Source organism: Notamacropus eugenii, chromosome 2 (assembly GCF_028372415.1).
Source record: "Notamacropus eugenii isolate mMacEug1 chromosome 2, mMacEug1.pri_v2, whole genome shotgun sequence".
NCBI classification, from domain to species: Eukaryota; Metazoa; Chordata; class Mammalia; order Diprotodontia; family Macropodidae; genus Notamacropus; species Notamacropus eugenii.
The window spans coordinates 449,605,835-449,628,467 of NC_092873.1; the positions used below are offsets into that span (position 1 = coordinate 449,605,835).

Consider the following 22,633-nt stretch of genomic DNA (forward strand, 5'->3'; position numbering starts at 1 on the left):
CTAAATGGAGAGGGGCTCATTGTCAGGCTGGCTGCAGGAAGGACAATAATTTTTTTAGCCATGGCAGCTCTCAAACACTGCCTAGTAACTGACAGATTTGCTATCTACTTTGGTGGAGAAGGTACTGATACCAATGGAATCATACTTCCTTAAATATGGAAGAAATTATAGTATGACTCATGCAGGAAGCAATCTGAACCTGCTATCAAGATATCTGAAGTTAGGGTTGCAATAACAGCTTTATCACAGCTCTAAAATTACTACTGTGAAAAGATTTTCTTAAAAGTAGAAAAAACATATGTATATAACTACAATAGTACTGTTTTACCCGACTACACACATATAAATCTCTGATGGCTAAGCAAGTGGAAAGTTAAGATCTTTATTTGCTAGTTTTACTTCTTGCACACTAATTTTTAAAATAATAAATGAAAAATTAAAGTTTTAATGTTCAGGGACCACTGTTGGAAAAATCATTTGAAAATTACAAAAAATAAAGCTGAAAACTTCAGTAGTTACTTTAAGATAAAAGAAAATTTCCTATCAAGAGTATATGTTCCTTAGTATACTTTGGTGTACTAAAAAAAAAAAAACATTTTAATAACCACACTCAATTTTTAAAAATTTCCCTGAAAATGTTAGCGAACCTATTGCTTTAATTCATAAACAATGATTGGCCACAAAATCCTTTACAAAATGTATTTAAAAGTTACCAGTAGACATATTTTTTGTCAAATATTTTCTGTGTCAGAAAATAATTAAATTTGTGGTACCAGAAAAAATAGCTGGCAATAGGTAGTTAGTGGCTGTTTTACATTGTAGAGAACAAACTCATTTAACATGCAACTAACTAAAATAATAGTTAAGAACATAATTATTTTAAAATATATACTTTCAAAGTAGAAAAATGTTCACTTCTGAGATTTAATTTTAAGTTTTAAGATAGTTTAATTTTGATGATTATTGGAATTGTCAAGATCAACTAAACTTTTTAAAGTGAATTTATGTCAATATTCTTATAACCTAGAGTAACAGTGTTTTTTCTCTAGAAAACAATTCATCAAAATGTAAATTTATTCAAAGTTGCTAATCAAAGAATTTGCTATTATTTCTGATTATCTATCTTGCATTCTATGAATGGTAATTAAAAATTGTTAAAGTTGATTTTCAAAATATAAGAAACTACTAAAAAATGTGATCATAAAGATCACACATTATTTTAGGGGGTAGGATGTAGCTCTGATTACTTCCTCAAATTTCTTGGTATGACCACCTGTTCCTTATTCTCCCCTACCCCAGGTAGAAAACTTTACAGATCATTTTTTTTTTATATCCCATCACAGTTACATGGTCTAGTGCACCCAGAGAGTATATTTAGTATTTGGAATTTAAACAATGGAAGTATCACCAAAGTTATCCTTTTTGAATGAGAACATAGGAAATTTTAAATACAGTTTAGGCAAATTGTTTAAGCTGGCACACAGTCTATGATGTCAGGACCACTTTTGTTTTTGTCTCTCACCTAATAAATAGTATTGATGATTTTCTAAAGCAAAAATATTCTTCAGTGAATGCATCAGAAAGCAAATTTTTTTCTTCTAAGTAGAAGTTGGAGGTAAAATTTCTACAGTGAGTTTAGCAATAGGTGCTTTATAAAATATTGGTTGAGTTTAATTTATTAGCAGTTTAAATTACATATAGTAAACAAGAGAGTAATTAGGTTTCTTACTTTCCTTCTGAAAAAAGGATAAAAGGGTAACTTTCTGATATGTTTGTCATTTTTCAGTTAAGTTTAGCTGGTAATTAGATCTTTGTAGCAAAATCCACTGCCAGCAATAGATATGAAGTGAAGTGCTGGTGCCAGAAGATTAAATCACATCCATTGTGAAATTTCGAATCACATCCAGAGCTCCTGCATCAAAACCACACATATCCAACATGCCTCTATCGTCTGGATCTGCAATGGTAAAACCATTGGAGGTCATTCCACAAACAATAAGTTTAGCTGGAATATCCATCTTCTGTAGAAAGAAAAAGATCCACAGGGTAAAATTAAATAGATGAGAATTTTGATTATTTTAAATATGGATTTAATTTCTACACTAACTATAAAGCATATAAAATTTTAGCTACTTTAAAACTTCTCTGTCATAGATCTAACAGAGCTCCTAAGGTCTCTTCCAGTTCTAAATCTACCAACCTATGGTAAGACACTGAGTTAGATATTTCTGAAAATATTTATCATGTCAAAGTTCCAAAATTTTGATTATGCAATATTTGGAAATATCCCTTGTAATATCTTGGCATAAGTTTTTTATGTTTACAATATTAACTTCGTTTTATTTAGAAATAAGAAAATTCTCTTAAAGTTTTAGCTTAAATTTTAAAGATCTAAGAAATATATTTAATTTTAATGCCTTGATGCTTTACCCAAAGGCAGAATTTCACTAAATTCTTGGGTCTTCATTTCATTTTCCTCATGTAAGTTGAGGAATTTCAATTAGATGATCTATGAAAAGTTCCTTCCTGCTTTAGCATTAAGAACATGAGTAAAAAATTCTCTATAGGTTAAGCTGCAAAAGGATTTTTCTTTATCAAATAAATAAGCTATTTATAAAACATTTAAATTGTCATTTAAATAATGAAAGACAGGAAGGAATAAGCATTCATTAAGTACTTGTTATGTGCCTGACACTGTGTTAAGTGCTTTACAAATATCTTTGATATTTTCAACAACACGGGGAGGCAGATGTTATTATGATCCCTTTTTTACAGCTGAGGAAACTTGAGGCAAATAGCAGTCAAAAACTGCCCAAGATCACATAGCTAGGTATGAGGCTGAATATGAACTCAGGTCTTCCTGACTCCAGGTCCAGTGCTCTAAACACTATACTACCTACCAGTGAAATTTATATTTGCTACTTTGCTACTTTGGTTTTATGCAAACCTTTAAATAGATTTCAGAAATCCTACTTGAATTTATGAAGCATCTTAAAATGACTAAAATAAATCCACTTGAGTTACATATAAATCTTTTCTCCCCATTTTTGGAAATACATGTTTTAAAGGTTACTAATAATGTATTTTAAGAATGGCTAAAATTTTAAAGAATTTATCAGTCCAGTAATTTTTCTTAAACCTGCCTAGTTCTAAGGACCTAGCTAATATTACTAGAATACCACTGTTCCTTCCTGAACTGAGAAAAACTACATGCTGTCATACATTTTTCTCTGAATATACTAACATTTCAGGATTCTATGTTATGAAACAAAATATCAAAATCCAATTTACCATCCGGTAATCCCTCAGAGCCACAGCTGGATGAACACTTCCAAAATAGGTCTCATTATCAGTGAACACAATGAAGACATCAGCAGCTGTGTTTGTCTTCTGAGCCCATATCATTGGGAGAGAGCAATCAGTACAACCCATTGGAATCTAAAAAAAAAAAAAAAATGAACATTAGGTATAAAACAGCACCTTTAGCAAGTAGATAAATCTAATAAACTTAGAATCATTTCACTTATCGATTTATACATACATTAAGCTCCTAAACTGGGGTGTTGTTCAAGATACAATCTGCCCATAGGGGATATATTAGTGTGGTATTTAAGATAATAGTTTAGTCTACTAATCATTATACTTTGATACATGAGTTCATGACCTGTATTATATGCACTATAATAAAACTACCTTTATACCAAAACTGCAAGAAAAGATAGTCCTCCCATTCTCTGTATAAGTCTACACACTAAAATTTTGAATAATAAACTCTTTAAGTTTGTTTGAATAGGCTCTCTTTTGTTTGGTTTGAGGAAGATAAGCCAAAGAAATGACAGAAATACACAAGAGAAGAAATGGTTAGGACAGCATTTTTTTCCAGTATAAGATTCCTTCATATTCAATTTCATCCTATCTTGATTGCCTCTTCTACAATCCCCACTCTCACTTATCTTCAATGTCTTCCTGTCTACTGACTGCTGCTCTACTGCCAAAATACAACCATGCCCTCTCCATCCCTAAAAAGAATCCTCATTTGATGTGTCTTTCCCTAGTAGCTACTGTCCCATAGCTTTCCTCAGTTTTGTGTCTAAACAACTTGAGAAGGTCCTCTACAATTGATAAACCCTCCACTTCCTTTTCTCTCACTCTCTTATTAATTCTTTAGAGTCTGCTGACATCATTATGTGACTTCTTAAGATTTTGAAAAAAGTCACCATGACCATTAAGTAGTTTAGGGAGAATTTTATTTAGGTCTATAAATATACTTATTTTAGAAAGCAACATTTCATTCTTTGCAGTGAAAAATATCCAAAGTTACCAATGATCTTAGCTGATAAATCTAGTGGCTTTTTCTCAGTCTTCATGCTTCTTGATCTCTGCTGTCTCTGACATCAAGTGCTCTCTCCCCTTGATGGTCTCATCCATCTAGGTTTTCATTGCTCTCTCCTGGTTTTCCTTCTACTAGTTGGGACAGATCTTTCTCCTCTTCCTTTGCTGAATCTTTATCCAGGTCACACTAAAATGATGGCGGGTTTCCCTCAAGGCCCTATCATAGACCCTCTTCTCTTTTTCCTCTATTATTCTGCCTGGTAATATCACCTCCCATGAATTCGATTGATCATTTCTGTGACTATGATTCTCAGATCTACTTATTTAGCCCCAATTTCACTCGTGACCTCCAGATCTCACAGACAACACTAAATGGATGACTAGATGACATCTTAAATTCAACATGTCCACAATTTAATTACCATTATCATTCTCCCAGTCATCTAGACTCAAAACCTCACTTCTCACTATGATCCCTACCCATCCCAGCTGCAAATGTCTGCTGATTTTTACTTTCCTATTATCTCTCTTATCCCCCTCTCCCCACCCTCCTGCCTCCCTTTTTACCTCTGACATTAACCACTATGGTACAAGCCCTCATCACTTCACACCTGGACTTGTGCAATAGCCTGCAGGCTGGTATCCCCACTCTACATTACCCACCCACTCTCGGTCATCATTCACTCAGCTGTCAGGTTGATCTTCATAAAGCACAAGCCCTGACCAAGTCACCCCTGTATTCAATTAACTCATAAGTATTGCCTCTGGGATTAATTATAAAATCCTCTACCATTCAAAGACTGCTCCCTTCCTTCCTTTTCCAGTCTTTTGACACCTTTTGACCCCCTTCTACATACTCTGTTATAATGATACTATTTACTGTTCCTCACAACACTCCCATCTCCCAATTTTAGGAATTTTCATTGGCTGTTTCCTGACTGGGATTCTCTCCCTCCTCATCACCATCTCCTGACTTCAAGTCCCACCTAAAATCCCACCATCTCAAGAAGCCTATTCCAATACTTCGACTGGCTTGCCTGAATTATTTCCAGCTTATCCCATATACCTTGTTTGTATGTTATCTCTTCCATTAGACTGTGAGCTAGAGAAAAGGATCTGGTTTTTGCCTTTCTTTGTATTCCCAGAAATCAGCTAAGTGCTTGTGGCTGGCAGCTAGTTAATGCTTAATAAATGCTTGTTGACTTGACAAATTCCACGGACAAGGTAGTGGCTGTTGTCACAATGCTGTTCTACTTTCCTACATAAATCTTGAAAAATTTCTAGTGAGTATTGTCACATTAAAATGTAGGAGCCACAACAGCTAGCTGGTGTCCTAACTACTCATTCAGGATCTTTTCAGAAGGAACTGGGTGTCCACACAAATGCCTACCTCTGTAACTGCAGTGGTGTGTGTATGTATGTATGTATCTACCCAGTACTGAGTCTCTCTCTTGAACTGTAGTTCATCATCACCAGTTGCCTAATGAATATTTCAAAATAGATACCCGAAGACACTTCAAAACTCATCATGCCTAAAAATTAATCTTTCTCCACAAATACAGGCCTATGTCAAAACTCTCAAATTTCTACTGAAGGGACCACCATTCTTCCAGTCTCCCAGGTTTGTAAACTCCACATTATCAGCTTGTCTCCTCACTTTCCAGGACACATAATCAATGAATTGCTATATTTCTACTTGTACAGTATCTCTCACGTTAATCACCACCTTAGTTCAGACCCTTCTTACTTCTTAACTGAACTGTTGCAATAACCTTTTAATTGGTCTCTTTTCTCCAGGCTCTCCCCACTTCAATCTGTCTTCCACAATACAGTTTCATATTACTTCTCTATTATGAAAAGAAACAAGCAACATTTCATAAAACAAAGAAGTGAGGCATAGTGGCATAATCCCGTAATCGTGGCTTCCCCTGATGGTAAGCCCAGCAGGCTCTCTGAGACTAGGGTGTAGCTGACTAAGCCGGACAGGTGTCTGCACTAAGTTCATGTAAAATGTTTCCTAGGAATGTTGGGCCTAAAGAAGGGGAGGCTGAATGTGAAGAGGCTCGGGCTGGAAGCAGAGAAAGTCAAAGATACTATGCTGATCAGAGTGAGGCAGGCCTATAAGTAACCCCTGTACTTCCAGCCTGGGTAAGACAGGAAAACACAGTCTTAAAAATATAAAAGATAAAGCAGGAAAATTTTGGTTAAAGAAACTTTCTTCTCTATTCATTACTTGAACTGCCTTGTATAGTGCCCTGTACACAGTGAAATTTAATGCAGTGGAATTTCTGTTTATCAGCTGAGAACTTTTTTTATTCTTGGACTAGATCTAATAATGAAGCAAATTATATTCACCATCAACAAATATATTATTCACAAAACTGTTACCTACCTCATCCATAACCTTCAATACCTGACACAAAGTCATATCCGTAGTCACTTGGCATGGTACCATTTCATGTGAAAATGCAATTATATGGGAATCTTTTTCTGTTCTTGCAACAACCTGAAAAATTCAATTACAGTCATCTTCGGTGGATTAGGAAGGGTTTATCAATTAGCATATAAAACTCTTAAGTTGAAATAGTAAGTATTCTAATATATAATTTAGACATATGTAAATAATTTAATACATTTGAAAGTATTATTACATTTATGATTTTATATAATCCTAACAACATCCCTGAATGGTAGACAAGGAAGAAAGTATTTCCTCCATTTATAGATAAGGACATTGAAAGTTAAAGTTAAATGACTTACCTAACTGGAGTCATCTAATATTTAGACAGTGACAGAATCTGTAATAGAACCCAGATCAACTGAGTCCTAATTCACTACTTTTTCCAAGACTGGCTATTAAGTAGTTTTTATTAGTAATTTTTCAAAACCATTATTAACAGTTAATTCCTCAATGTTTAAAAAGAATAATCTATTTACTATTTGCATTCTGTCAATGTAACAATGACTTGGCTTAACAAAAACCAATGGAAAAAAGTATCTATATATTATCAGAAAGTAAGTGAAAGCCTAATTTAATCATCATATCAACTCATATTTTAAAATCATTGCTTTATAGCCTGGGTAGATAATATATATTTCACAAAAGAACAAAATGCAAAAAAGCCTTTCTCACCATACACATTGCTGCAGCAACTGTGCTAGCATTGAGTATACTGCCCAAAACTCTTTGGTCCATGGAACCACTCACATCAATAGCTAGCAAGAAACGTTTTCCTGTTGGTTCAACTGTCTAAAAGAGGGGGAAAAAATCAGGTATTAAAATGCACAACTGCTACAAGATATTACTAAAACACACATGGGTCTCACCATTGTCACTTTATGCTCAAGAAGTTCCGACAATTAACTCTTACATTTAAGATAAAATATCAGCTTCTTAAAACCCTTTAATATTTGGCTCCAGTCTATCTACTTAGGCTTACTGCATATTAATCTCTTCACAATCTTTACATTCCAGTCAAATTGGTCCACTTGCTTTTTCCCAAATACAAAATTTGATCTCCAAACTCTGCAACTCTGCACAGGTGATTATCATCCCTGGCTGTAATATAAATCTCTCCTCATTTCTGCATCATACAATCTCTAATTCCCTTCATGACCCAGCTTAAATTGATTTAGTAGACTTTAATGCCTAACAACACAAAAATTACTTTGTATTTTCTATTTTACATATCTGTGTTCAGGTTATTTTCATCTATAATAAAATGCAAGCCATTTGAAGACAATGAATGTTTTTATCTTTATATCACCAGCAAAGTACCTGGCACACAGTAAATACTTCATAAATGATGTGAATGAATGAATGGAAAATGGATTAGATTTGTTCTGCTTGATCTCAGAAAATACAAATAAGAAAAACAGGCAGAAGTGATAAAAACAAATTTTGGCTTCGTTTAAGGAAAAAATTCTTAACAAATTAGAGGTGTTATGAAAAGAGTGAATGCACCACCAATGAAGAGGAAATTGAAGCAATTATTAGGAGTTACTTTACTCAAGGATATACCAATAAAACTGAAAATCTAAGTGAAATGGATGAATATTTACAAAAATATAAACTGCCTAGATTAACAGATGAGGAAATAGAAAACTTAAATAACCCAATCTTAAAAAAAGAAACTGAACAATTCATAAATGAGCTCCCTAAGAAAAAATCCCCAGAACCTAATGGGTTTACAAGTGAATTCTACCAAATATTTAAGGAATAATTAATTCAAATGCTACATAAACTATTTGAAAAAATAGGCAAAAGAGTCCTAATTCCTTTTATGGCACAGATATGGCTTTTAAACCTAAATGAGAGTGAGTAAAAGCAGAGAAAGGAAGCAATAGACCAACTTCCCTAATGAATATCAATGCAAAAATTTTAAATAAAATATTGGCAAGGAGATTACATGTCACAAAAATCATAAACCATAATCAAGTGGGATTTATATCAACAATGCAGGATTTATTCAATATTAGGAAAACTGCCAGCATAAGTGACTATAAAAATAACAAAAACAATAAAAATTATATGATTATGTTAATAGATGGAGAAAAAGCTTTTGACACAATACAATATTCAGTCCTATAAAAAAAAAATTAGAAAGCACAGGAATAAATGGAGCCATTCTTCAAATACTAAGTAGTAATCTAAAACAAAGAGTAAGCATTATCTCTAACAGAGATAAATTAGAAGCTTCCTCATAAGATCAGGAGTGAAGCAAGGATGACCACTGTCCCCACTATTAATCCAATATGGTATCAGATATACTAACTGTAACACTAAGACAAGAAAAGAAAATTGAAGGAATAAAAGCATTAAAAAAAATAAGGAAACAAAACTATCACTCTTTGCAGATGACAGGATGGTATATGATGGTATGTCATCAGCATTTCTATATATTACCAACAAAATCTAGCAGGAAAAGATAGAAGAGAAATTCCATTTAAACTAACAGAAGAAAATACAAAATACTGGAAGTCTACCTGCCAAGACAAACCCGGGGACCATATAAACAAAATTACAAAACACTTCCCACAAAAATAAATACAGATTGAAACAACTGGAGAAATATTAATTGCTCGGGGGGAAACCGAGCCAATATAAAAAATGACAGTTCTAAGATAATTTATTTATTTGGTGACATACCAATAAACTACCAAAGAATTATTTCATAGAACTAGAAAAAATAACAAAATTCATTCGTAAGAACAAAAGGTCAAGAATATTAAGGGAAACAATGAAAAAAAGGGAAAGAAGTATCCTTATCTATAAATGGAGGAAATACTTTCTTCTTTGTCTATCATTCAGAGATGTTGTTAGGATCATATAAAATCATAAATGTAAAAATACTAAAAATGTAAAAAATTATTTACATATGTCTAAATTATATATTAGAATACTTACTATTTCAACTTAGAGTTTTATATGCTAATTGATAAACCCTTCCTAATTTCAAACTATATTACATGGTGATAATTATCAAAACAATCTCTTATTAGCTAAGAAACAAAGTGGTAGATTGGTGAAACAGAATGGGTATGCAATACACAATAGTAAATGACCATACTAATCTAGTGTTTGGTAAACTCAAAGATCCAAGACTTTGGGGATCACCATTTGACAAAAATTGCTTTGAAAACAGGAAAGCAGTTCAGCAGAAACAAGGTATAGAAAAACATCTCCTACCTTATACCAAAAATAAGGTCAAAATGGGTACACAATTTAGACATAAAGGGTGATATCATATGCAAATTAGGGGAGCATGGAAAAATCCACTTATCATATCTATGGATAATGGAAGAGTTTATGGTCAAACAAAAGAAGGAGAAGATCATAAGAAAGTAAAATGGATAATTCTGATTACATGAAATTAAAAGTTTCTGCACAAACAAAACCAATGCAGTCAAAATTAGAAGGAAAGCACAAAACTGGGAAATAATTTTTTATAGCAAAGTTTTTCTGGTAAAGGACTCATTTCTCAAACTTACAGGGAATTGAGTCGTACTTATTAAAATAACTGCCCTTCCTTAGTTGATAAATGTTCAAAGGATATGAACAAGCAGTTTTCAGAAGAAATTAGTTACCAATAGTCACATAAAAAATACTTAAATCACTAATGATTAGAAAAATTCAAATTAAAACAAATCTCAGATACTACCCCATATCTATACAACTGGCAAATGTAACAGAAAAGGAAAATGGCAAATGTTACAGTGCATGTGGAAAAATTGGGACACTGATACACTGTTGGTGGTCTAACCAATCTGGAGAACAATTAGGAACTAGGCCCAAAAATTGTATGCCTTTTAACACGGCAATGCCATTACTAGATATATATCCTAAAGAGATAAAAAAAAACCTATTAGTACAAAAATATTTATAGCAGCTCTTTTTATGGTAGTAAAGAATTGGAAATAAGGAGGATGCCCATAAATTAGAGAATGAATGAACAAGTTATGCTATATGACAGTGATGGAATACTGTTGTGCTACAAGAAATGACAAGCAGAATGGTTTCAGAAAAACCTGGGAGGTCTTATATGAACTAATGCCAAGTTGCAGAACCAGGAGAACAAAGTACACAGTGAAACCAATACTATAACGATGATAAAGTATGAAATACTTAGCTATGATCTAAGACAATTCCAAAAGATCCATGATGAAAAATGCTATCCATATCTCCCCAGAGGGAGAACTGACGGACTCTGAAGGCACATCGAAGCAACCTTTTTCATTTTACTTTTCTTATTATTGTGTTTGTGTGTTTTCTTTTACACCATGGCTAACATGGAAATGTTCTGCGTGACTTCACATGTATAATGGATATCAGATTGCTTGACTTTTCAAGCAGTGGAGGAGGGACAAGGAGGAGGGAGAGAATTTGGAACTCAAAATTTTATCATTTATTTAGGCAGGCAATCAGGGTTAAGTGACTTGCCCAGGGTGTAAAAGCAAACACCCCAACATACACAGGAGGGTCTGCAATCGCAAGTTCTTAGGTTTGCATTTCTAAAATTTGGAGCGGTCAACAATCACTTTAATCAAGCACACATATCATTCACTTAGTTCAGGGGAAAAAGTCAGCAACCTAAGTTTCAGAGAAAATACAAAGAAATCAAAATCAACAGACATTGCTTTCAGCTGCCTGATATAAGAAACACATACATCACAAATGAACAGACAGATACAACTGTCTGACCATATATACATAGTTACCAGAGAGAGAAGCACCAACATCTGGGTTTTCAAAGCTGGGGGGCTGCTCAAGAGTTTCCCAGAGTCTTATCTGGCACACAAACCTTCCAAAAACTAAGCCCAAAGTAAAACCTCACCTCAGAGTACTTACACATTGTTCAGAGCCAGAGGGCACCACAGCCCTTGAGAACCAGTGCCTCATTAACAAAAGGTGTGGGCCTTCCTACAAAATCTCCCCTAATCAAACTCCCCTTAATGGGCAGGGCCATTAATAGGTGGGGAAGATCTTTAATCTCAGCATTACACAGGGTCACACAGCTAGTAAGTGTCTGAGACTGGATTTGAACTTGGGTCCTCCTGTTGCTGGGGCTGGGGCTCTACCCACTGTGCCACCTAACTGCCCTGAAACTCAAAATTTTTAAAAATGACTTAAAAAAATTTTATTTAAAAATGTAACAGGGAAATATTTAACAAAATAAATAATTTCTTTTAAAAAATAAAAACAAGGTAGAGTTGTCCAAAAGTGGAATAATATTTCTTGGAAGGTTTCTTGTTATTACCTTTCTTCAAGTGAAAACAGGTAAATCCATTCTGGGAAGATATTGTGGAGGGGATTCCTATTCATGTATAGACTATATGGTCTCTGAGGTTGCTTCTAAATTTGAGAATCTGTAAAAATCTTTCTTTAACATTTGGCATCTTTTTACCAATAAAGCACTTCCATAGGACACATCCAGAGATGACTGTTTGAAACTTGCTAATTAAAGGGGAAAACTTTCTAATATCATGCTTATATTTTAAAAAAATAATTAAATATATTTTAATACTTCAAAAACATATGGTTTCATTAGTATAAGCACTCTACTCTGTGAAGAGTATAACTTCTCTTAAACTTAAGAAAATGTCATTTAGAGTTCCTGTAGCCAAAAAATTCATCATCCTGCAGCAAACCTAATGATAAGCCTCTTAGAATGGTTCTTAGCTGGTTCTCAGGCTACAAAGTTCATCATGCAACTCATACTCAAAGTCTTTTGAGGATGGTACAACCAAGTCAGAGGCTTGTGTTTCACTCACATTGCCTTCAAGAATCTAGTTACTCATTATGAAGAGACATCAAGTCTATAAGCCTTAGAGGGCTTTAGTGCAAGAAATTGAAGAAATGACATACAGTCATCATCGTTATTATTACATAATTTCGCCAAAGCAAAGTTCCATCCTCCCCAAGTCCCCAGTTTCATCCCATAAATATAAATTGGAACTTAGGAAGGGCTGTCATTTTTAATAAGAAGCAAAAATACTTTTCCTACGTAAATGAGACTTTGGCACAAAACTAAAACAGAAATGAAGAAAAGATTTGAAATGCAATTAAAATAGTTCTGGTCTGACTTCTTTAGGTTACTGACTCAACTCAAACTGGAAACAGAAGGAGGAAAAGACTCATATCTACTATAATAATGCTAAAGGGAAGTTTAACTGATATAAATAAAATGCAACAATGAGATTTTTTTTAAAAGTCTAAACTATCTTAAACACTTGACTTACTTGCAAAACTGGAGAGTTATAGCATCCAAGGGAAACACCAGTTTATAACAAAGAAACATTTGAAAAATCTTATGGAAAAGTAGATTACAAGCAGTGTTGTGTCAAACAATAAGAGTCTGTGATGGGTGACACAACTAAATAAAGTCATCTTGAGGACAGTTAAGAATGAAACTAAAAGGATGATAACAGAAAAAATATGGAAAAGATCTCCAAAGATTTTTAAAACAAACTCTTTTCACCCTTGTGGTTAGCAGAACCATCCCATTTAGACTCTAATTTTCAAGTTCTAATGTGTTCATAGAAATGGAAATGGCACTGAAAAAGCAGATGAGAAAAGCAACTCTATTAGTGCATGTATAAACCAAGGAAGTTCACAGTGGAAATGACAATTTTGAGAATTCTAGGGATTGAGTCTCAAGGAATATAAAGAATGGGAAGATAGGAAAAGGTGAGGAAAAATATCTTACACCTTATCACCACCAAAAAATTAATAACCACTGACCTATGAGAAGCTAGAAAAGGTGAGGAAAAATAACATACTTTATCACCACCAAAAAATTAACAGTCAATGACCTATACACCTACTCATCTCTATAAAATTCTACTCATAATATCAATACACATACCAATGAAAACTATGATAAAGGCATTAAAAAGCAACAGGTAGGCTTCTGAACATGACACTAGTGTCACAAAAATAACTGAAAGACAAGATCCCACTTTGCTTATTTATTGATTACTAAAAGAAATAATTGATTAGGAAGGGTAAAATGTCACCTTAAAGGTTCTCAATAAAAGTTTCTTCAATACACATTTTAAAATTATGTTAGATGATTTAAAAGACATATAAAAAAACCTTGTTTGGAAACAAGACTGTCAAAAATTATTACTATCAAGAAAAATAAAATAGAGAAATGCAAGTGTTATGAAGTAAATTAAACTGCATAGTTCAAACTGAAGAGTGATTCTATATAGTGAAGTCATCACATTGTTTTGTTTACAGATGGCACTGTGCTGACTGCATCAAGCCCTATAAAACTGCTGAGCCTTCTAAATGGGATCTATAATCACATGAAAAGAGTTTGGTCTAATAGTTCACATAGGAAAAAAACAACAACAAGCAGATAAAAAATGTCCATTACCAAAAGTTGGAATTGCTTTATCTGCTATAAACTGTGTTAAAAATAAATAATTTAAAAAAAAGGAATGTCCATGGTCTAGTCTATGGTTTGCAGGTACAGAGAAAAGCTGTGGAGCTCACCCATCAGTATGCATTGAATAAGAAGAGTGAAAGCTGGAAGGCTTTTGTGAAACTGCAAAGCTATTTTAATGACCATAAGCTTTTCTGTGAAACAAAAGATCACTTTCTTAATGTCATCATACTTATGGTGTATGGCTATAAATCACAGAATACTACAACCTGCGAAGAATGAGAGTGAAGCTCAGTCATGGGGCAATGAAGAAGCACACATTTGATGTGAATAGTTTACAACAAATTACAAGGCAATGTGAAGACGTAGCATAAAGGATGTCACCAAAGAAATACGTGTAAGAAAAAGATATGGTCAAAGGGAGAGATCACTGAATGAGAGCGTCAATGTTCCAATGGTGTCCTCATGACATCAAGAGAAGGAAAAGTCCAAGGCACATTAGGTGCCCTCACACTTATTGTGAGAGAAGGTGAAGAGGGACAAAGTGCGGAGAGGAAGGAAAGAGCTACAGTCTACATCAATGGAGGGAGATCCACACTGATAATACTGCAGAACTGAGTTCATAAGCAATGATTTCTCTGAATTAAAAAAACTTTAATTTGCTATTATTAGACAATTTTATCAATGTTAAATTTGGGTTAGCCAATCAGTATTTTAAATTTTAGTGCTGGCATTTAAATCAGCATTTCATGAGGACAATTTTTAGAGGAATATTTATACATTTGTGAAATACATTTTCAAAAAATTGACATTATTTGTTACCCTTCTCTGGGCATGCAGTAAGCACAACAAAGATTTCTCTCTGCTTTAAAGTCTGGTATAGCCAGGATGAATAGAACATCTTATTGTTCCTCAAATTAGAAGCTAGCTAATTAAACAGAATTCTACTTTACCAATGTAACTTCATATTGGGTATATTCTAATATTTTAGCATATCCTATAGTATTTAGGCAAATTTCAAAGTAAATGGCTAGAACAGCTTGGTACAGAAATTATGTATCTTAAATTGATTTGAAATCCAACAAGTACTTTGTCTACAGGCAGGTAAACTACTTTTAGAAACAATAACAAAAAATTTACAGGAAAAATAAAATAAAAAAAAATCAGAAGAACTAAAAAAAATCAATGCCTCATCAAAATTCTTCAGCTCTATGGCTAAAATTTACAAGTGTTAGTAATGGTATTTCATTAATATTAAATAATGTTACATATTTACTTTGTCTTTTTAAAAAAACTGAAACAAATAAAATTATTACCTTAAATGTTTTATAAAATGCAGTATTCAATGCTTTCAAAATTTCTTCATCAGGAAGCCACTTCAGTTTTCCTCGGAGCCCATGTCCTGTTTTATAAGTTTTTAATGCAACTAAAACATGGAATGGATGTATACGAGCCTACCGATAAGATAAAGACATTTAAAAATTATGAACAAAACTTTAAAACTAAAGATAATTATGAAGATTAAGTATTCCTCTCAAATTTTAAATCAGTGCTTTAGGTAAGGTAAATCCATTTCTTTATTTAATCTGAATGAATTTCCTTTCCTCAAGGCACTTAAATAAACAGGGGCGAGGGGGTTGGGGGAGAGGAGTGGATGGGTGAGAATATGATGTGTACATAAATATAATACAGTGTAGAATGTAATAGTAGCTAGATGGTGCAGTGGATAGAGTGCTAGGCCTTGAATAAGGAAGACCTGAGTTCAGATCTGGCCTCAGACACCTACTAGCTGTGTGACCTTAGGCAAGTCACTTAACTCTGTTTGCCTGGTGGAAAATCACTCCAATATTTCTGCCAAAGAAAATCTCAAAAGCAGTCACAAAGAGTTGGATACTACTGAAAATGACTAAACAACAACCACAAAGAACATAATAATGTCAAAGGAGAGACAGGTAAAGTGTTATAAAAAATGTGTCTATGAAATGCTAGGCATTTGGGGTTGACAAGTATTAAATATGAATAAGACAAAGTCTCTGCCCTCAAGGAGCTATAAGCTAATATAGATATAATTTGTCAAAGAACTAGCTAAATGAAAAATATATGCTTCTAGCATAATTTTTAAAACATTAACTATAGTACTGGATTTTTATAACTAGCAAATTAGTAAGGAGATCATTGACAATAATACACAAATGAGCATGAACTATTTTCAAAGTTTAATAACCAGCTACTTCAAGAAACAGTTTGTATAACTATTTTAACAAGGGTGGAATTATTCAGTACCTTTGAAATGAGAAGAATCATAAAATTTGAGAGCTGGAAGAGACAGTCATCCAGGCCAAACATTCCATACAATAAAGGTATCTCTACTATCTCATACCTGTTAAGTGCCTCTCTAGCTTCTGCTTAAACACACTTCTAAGGGGGAGGAATACACTAACCTTAGGAAAGTTCTCATTCTTTTGGACAGGTACAATGATTAGGCAATTTTTCCTGACATCAAACTTAAACTTAGCTCTCTACAATTTCCACCTATTGCTCCTGGTTCTGTACTCTAGGGCAAACAGAACAATTCTAAACCTTCTTTCACAAGATAGTTCTTCAAACACCTGAAGAAAGCTGTCATGGCTTCCTGAGTCATCTCTTTAAGACTAAATTTATCTAGTGTTTTCAATGTGCCCCACATGAATTAAAGGCCACTGACTATTCTTGTCACCCTATTTTGGAGTCTCGAGTTAATCCCTATCCTTCTTAAACTATGGTGCCCAAAACGGAACAAAAATACTCAGAAAGGGTCCACTGGAAGTATAGTAAAGTGCGACTATCAGTGCCCTATTTCTGGAAGCTGTGTTGCCTATCTTAAAGTGGTATTAAAATTAAATTAGCTTTTTTTTTGTCTGCCACTTCATATTATTGACTTGTATTAAGCTTGAAGTCCATTAAACCCTTAAGTAGTTTTCAAAACAATTGCTATGTTGCCTATACCTCCTCCATTTTGTATTTATGTTGATTTTCTGTATCTGGATGTAAGAATTTACGTTTTTCTCTACTGAACTTTAACTTATTAATAGTCTAATGCTGTAGCCTTTTAAGATTCTTTTGAATCCTGACTTTGTCATCCACTATGATAGTTATCTCTTCCATCTTTATTCCATCTGCAAATTGGTGAGCATGCCATCTATGCTTTGATATAAAATATTACTAGCATAGATCCAAACATTCTTTTCCCCCTCCACTGCCAAGCTTCTAGAAAGAATAAAATAGTTTATACTCACTGTATGTGTATATGTGTGTGTATGATAATAAGAACAGTAATAATAACTAACATTCTCCAAAAGACTCATGATGGAAAACGCATCCACATCCAGAGGAGGAGCTATGGAGTCTGAATGCAGAGCGAAACAGACTATTTGCTCTCTTTTTTTCTTTTGTTTTGTTTCTTCTTTCTCGTGCTTCCTTATATTGGTTCTAATTCTTCTTTACAATATGACCAATGTGAAAATATGTTTAATATGAACATATATGTAGAGCCTATATCAGGGGAGGAGCTGAAGGGGGAGAAAATTTAAAACTCAAAATCTTATGGAAGTGAATGTTAAAAACTGAAAATAAAAAATTTTTAAAAATGATAGCTAACATTTAGATAGCACCTACTATGCGCTAGACATTGTGCTAAATGCTTTACAAAGACTTATCTTATTTGATCCTCACAGCTACCCTAGGAAGTAGGTACTAATATTATCTCCATTTTACAGTTGAAGAAACTGAGGCAAACAGTTATTAAGTGATTTATCTAAGGTCACACAACTAATAAGTATGTGAGGCTGGATTTGAACTGGGTTCTTACTGACTCCAAGCCCAGCAATCTACTCAGTGTGCCATCAAGTAGCATGGTACAGTATAGAGAGCTCGTCTCAAGCTATGAAGGTATGGGTTCAAGTCCCATCTCTGACAAATACTGGCTGTGTGAATGGGGGACTCACTTAATCCAACAGGGTTCTAGGCTAATGATATTAAACTTGAATAGAAATGGAGGCCCTTAATGCATATACTAGATACCTGTGGGTCACAATTGATCTAGTTTAAAAATGTAATGTCATCTATGTTTTATTTTCTTGCATATTTTCAAATTACATTTTAATGTGGCTTGGGTCACACTGTTGTGTGCAGGCCATATGGCCCAAATTGTTTGCCTCCTCTGTTCTAGGAAAAGCTCTAAGATTCTAAGCTGCTGAGAAGGTACGGACCTGTAATCATAGAAGGAGTTTCCTCACTTGGAAGTTACCTATAGTAATGAGAGCTTGCGTCCAGTAATTGCTATGTCTCCCTTCATTCCCTTTAAACAGACACAGAACCACAGAATAAAGAAATAGCAGAAAGGCTGACCTGAGTGTATGCCCACTTAGAATGTTAGATCAAAGACAAAAATACTCAAGACAGTTTAACATCTAATACATATCATATATTTTTACGTTCATTCAAAAACAATTCAGTTTTAATAAATCTTACCTTTTTTAAAAGTTTATCATTACATAGTCTTTCACATACTGAAGCAACTTCTGAACTTCCTGGCTCAAGCACTGAATTAGCTGTCATCTTCCCTAGATTCCTCAGCAATGCAGTTAGAGGCATCTCCTGTAACAGGGCTTTCCACACCTGTTACATTTATATAAACAGACATAATGAAATGAGAGAAAAGCATCCATCCACTTATAACTTACAATGACAATACTATTAATGTTAATGATGTGAATAATTAAGTTTGAACACATAAAAATAAGAGTAAATTATTCTAAGAAATTGACTTGCCTCTTTAGACTTTAGATGATTAGTCAGAAGATGTTCCCTAACCAATTTATGCTCTTCTATTAGATGAATCACTTCCAGTTCATCTTTTGTGTGCTTCACTCTCTCCACAGCTTCCAGATATTTCAGTAATTTTTCTATCTCTGGGGAAAGTGCCTTATCTTTATATGCTTCCTGTACCTCCTTCCAACCCTTTGTAACATACTTGGTCACAACAGCAAGTCCTTTAAGAAAATGAGAAAATTATAAATAGCATGTGAATCTAAGACTGACATAGGAATAAATGAAAGCTCATTCAAACAGATCAATAACAGAGCCCTTCAAAAACATGGTACCTTATATTTTTACCTACAAAGATTTAAGCAACTGAAGATAAACAAATTCAAATATTCAAGGGCTTAAGATCAGTTTAAAGAATGTTTTCCTCCACCCTGCCTATCTTAAATAGCTCTATTACAGAAGTCTGGCATGAAAGGAACTAGAAAGCTAATGTAATTTACTGAATGGAGACACTGAAGGATGACATGGTCAGAATTGCGCTTTAAAAAACGTCAATTTGTCAGCTGAGTGGAGGACAGACTGGAATAGAGAGATTTGAAGCAAGGATACCCAACAACTAAATAGTCTAGGTGGGAGATAATGACGGTCTGTACCAGCATGGTGGAAATGTCGAGAAGTGGGCATAGGAAAAATGTTAGGAAGGTAGAATTGATAGAACTTTGCCATAGATTGAATATAGCGTTTAGGGTGAGAATGAGGAATTGAATATGACAGGTAAATTGGGGGTAAATTGGGTGACTCAGCGGATGGTGATATCTTCCACAGAAATAGAGAAGTTAGGAAGAGGGGAAGGTTTGGGGAGGAAACATAAAGGAGTTTAACTCTGACAATACTTCAATTGCTTTAACCTACCCTTTAACCTAACCTATCTGCCACTTTCAGTTTCTGAATCAATATTCCTGATTGCTTTCTTTCTTTTTCACTTATTTATAACATTTTTTCTTTTTAAAATTTTGAGTTCCAGATTCTCTTTCTCCCTCCCACTTCTTTCCCATCTACTGAGAAGGCAAACAATATATCAATTAAATGGGAAATCATGTGAAATGCATTTTCATATTAGTAATATCAGAAAACAAATTTTTTAAAAAGCAAGAAAATTATGCTTCAATTTGCACTCAGAATTCATCAGTTTGTTCTCTCTTTCTGGAGATGGACAGCATTTTTATTTCATCACAAGTCCTTTGGAATTGACTTGGAATTTTATGTCATTTAGGCATAGTTTCAGATTTTTCTCCAAAATGGATGGACCAATTCACTACACCAACACTTCATTAATGGACTTATTTTTCTTCATCTGCTCAAGCACTTGTCATTTCTAATAGGTGTGAGTTAGTCCCTCAGGGTTGTTTTACTTTGTCTTTCAACAGTGATTTAGAACAGGTATGACAGACAGCTTTAAGTTCTTCTTCCAAAAATAACTCTTCATATCCTTTGACCACTTATCAATTGAGGTATGGCTCTTATTTTTTAAATTTGGCTCACTTCTATATCCAGTATATATTTGAGAAATGAAGCCCTATCAGAGAAACTTGTTGCAAAAAATTTTGTTGTTGTCTATGATACTTTTAACAAAATATAGTTTCCCTGCTTACCTCTTTTATTTAGATCTATTTTTGTTTTTTGTTTCATGTGTTTGCTTTTTTCCTTTTTAAATATTTTTTTCAATTAAATGTAAAGATAATTTTTAAGTCATTTAAAACTTTTTTGAAATGCAAACATTTCCCCTCCTTCACCTCCCTTCCCCAAATACAGTAAGCAAGTTGACATAGGTTATACATGTGCAATCATGTAAAACATATTTTCATATTAGTCATGTTGTGGAAGAAAAAACAGACTAAAAGAAAAAACCACAAAAAAAGTGGAAATAGTATGCTTTGATCTGTATTCAGACTCCATCAGTTCTTTCTCTGGAGTGGACAGCATTTTCCATCAATTCCTTTGGAATTACTTTGGATCACTGTATTGCTGAGAAGAGCGAAGTCACTTATGGTTGATCACACAAGGTTAGCCTAAAATGGTATCCCATTGCATCCTGGGCCATCTCCAGTCATCCTGATGAATATCTGGCCACTGGAACCTCATGGCTCTGGAGGAGAAAGTGAGGCTGGTGACCTTGCACAGCCCTCTCTCACTCAAATCAAAGTCAACTCCAAGTCATGTCATCATCTTGATGTCATGGTCCTCTTCTAGAATGAAGGACAAACACCACCTTGAGTGAGTAGCAGTTCCTCTCTTCTCCTCTCCAACTTTGCCTGGGGTACTCCATCCAGGGGAAGATACACTTCCATGGCTAAAAGCTGCCTTTTTTCCTTTGGGTTTACTAGTTATATTTCTTGCTTGAAGACCAAGCCTTAAGCCCAATTCACTTTGGAGTTCATGCATTGGACAACAGGTCCCCGCCTACCTGGCACAGAGTAAATGTAAATAGTAAATAGTAACAGTTTCTCTTTTACCCAGGAACCCTGAGGGTCTTTCCTTTCCAGTTTCATTTTTTTTTTTTTGATTAAAGGGGTCATCCCCTGAGTAATTACTTAAAGAAACCTATTCATTGCATGGGTGTATCTCACTCAAAGTGAGTAATATGTAATGTAATAAGACCTTGGCCTAAAATGGCCAGGGTCTCCCATTGCATCCTGGGCCATCTCCAGTCATCCATCTCCTGATGAATATCTGGCCACTGGAACCTGATGGCTCTGGAGAAGAAAGTGAGGCTGGTGACAGTCCTCCCTCACTCAAATCAAAGTCAACTGCAAGTCATGTCATCATTTTGACATCATGGTCCTCCTCAAGAATGAAGGACAAACACAACAACATCACACAAGGTTTGTACAACGTCCTTCTGCTTCTGCTTACTTTACTTTGGATCAGTTGGTATGTCTTTCCGGGCTTTTCTTAAATCCATCTGCTTGTCATTTCTTATAGCACAATAGTATTTCATTACATTCATGTAGTACTCCATTACATTCATGTACATCTTGTTTAGCCATTCCCCAATTGATAGGCATCCCACTGATTTCCAGAGCTGCTATAAATATTTTTGTTCATATAGGTCCTTTTCCCTTTTTTAATGATCTCTGGTACATGGACCTAGTAGTGGTATTGGTGCATCAAAGGCTATGCACAATTTGATTAGCCATTGGGCAATTGCAAATTGCTCTCTAGAATGGTTGGATCAATTCCTAGCTATCCCAATAGTGCATGTGTCCCAATTTCCTCATATCCTAACATCTGTCATTTTCTTTTTGTCATATTATCCAATCCCAATCTAAAAGGTATGAGATGGTATGTCAGAGTTGTTTTAATTTGGATTTCTCTAGTCAATACTGATTTAGTCATTTTTTCTTAAGACTATAAACAGCTTTGATTTCATCTGTAAACATCTTGTTCATATCCTTTAACCATTTATCAATTTGGGAATGACTTGCATTCTTATAAATTTAACTCAGTTCTCCATGTATCTAAGAAATGAAGCCTTCATCAGAGACACTTGCTGTAAAAGTTTCCCCAGCTTTCTGCTTTCCTTCTACTCTTTGTTGCAATGAATT

At 34.2% G+C, this 22,633-nt stretch overlaps 1 protein-coding gene across 3 annotated transcripts in view; it reads right to left on the reverse strand.

Annotated features, from left to right (window-relative positions):
* Positions 1 to 1,660: 1,660 nt before the first annotated feature.
* The window catches only part of RO60 (Ro60, Y RNA binding protein), a 36,529-nt gene continuing 15,556 nt past the window's right edge, over positions 1,661 to 22,633 (reverse strand). For all 3 annotated transcript variants that reach the window (XM_072648333.1, XM_072648334.1, XM_072648335.1), the window contains 7 exons: positions 19,032 to 19,252; positions 18,732 to 18,878; positions 15,539 to 15,676; positions 7,466 to 7,582; positions 6,725 to 6,838; positions 3,292 to 3,438; positions 1,661 to 2,021 (listed from right to left, as the gene is read on the reverse strand). In XM_072648333.1, the coding sequence (XP_072504434.1) occupies positions 1,869 to 2,021; positions 3,292 to 3,438; positions 6,725 to 6,838; positions 7,466 to 7,582; positions 15,539 to 15,676; positions 18,732 to 18,878; positions 19,032 to 19,252 (1,037 nt within the window). In that variant the 3' untranslated portion in view covers positions 1,661 to 1,868. The remainder of the gene's footprint in view (positions 2,022 to 3,291; positions 3,439 to 6,724; positions 6,839 to 7,465; positions 7,583 to 15,538; positions 15,677 to 18,731; positions 18,879 to 19,031; positions 19,253 to 22,633) is intronic.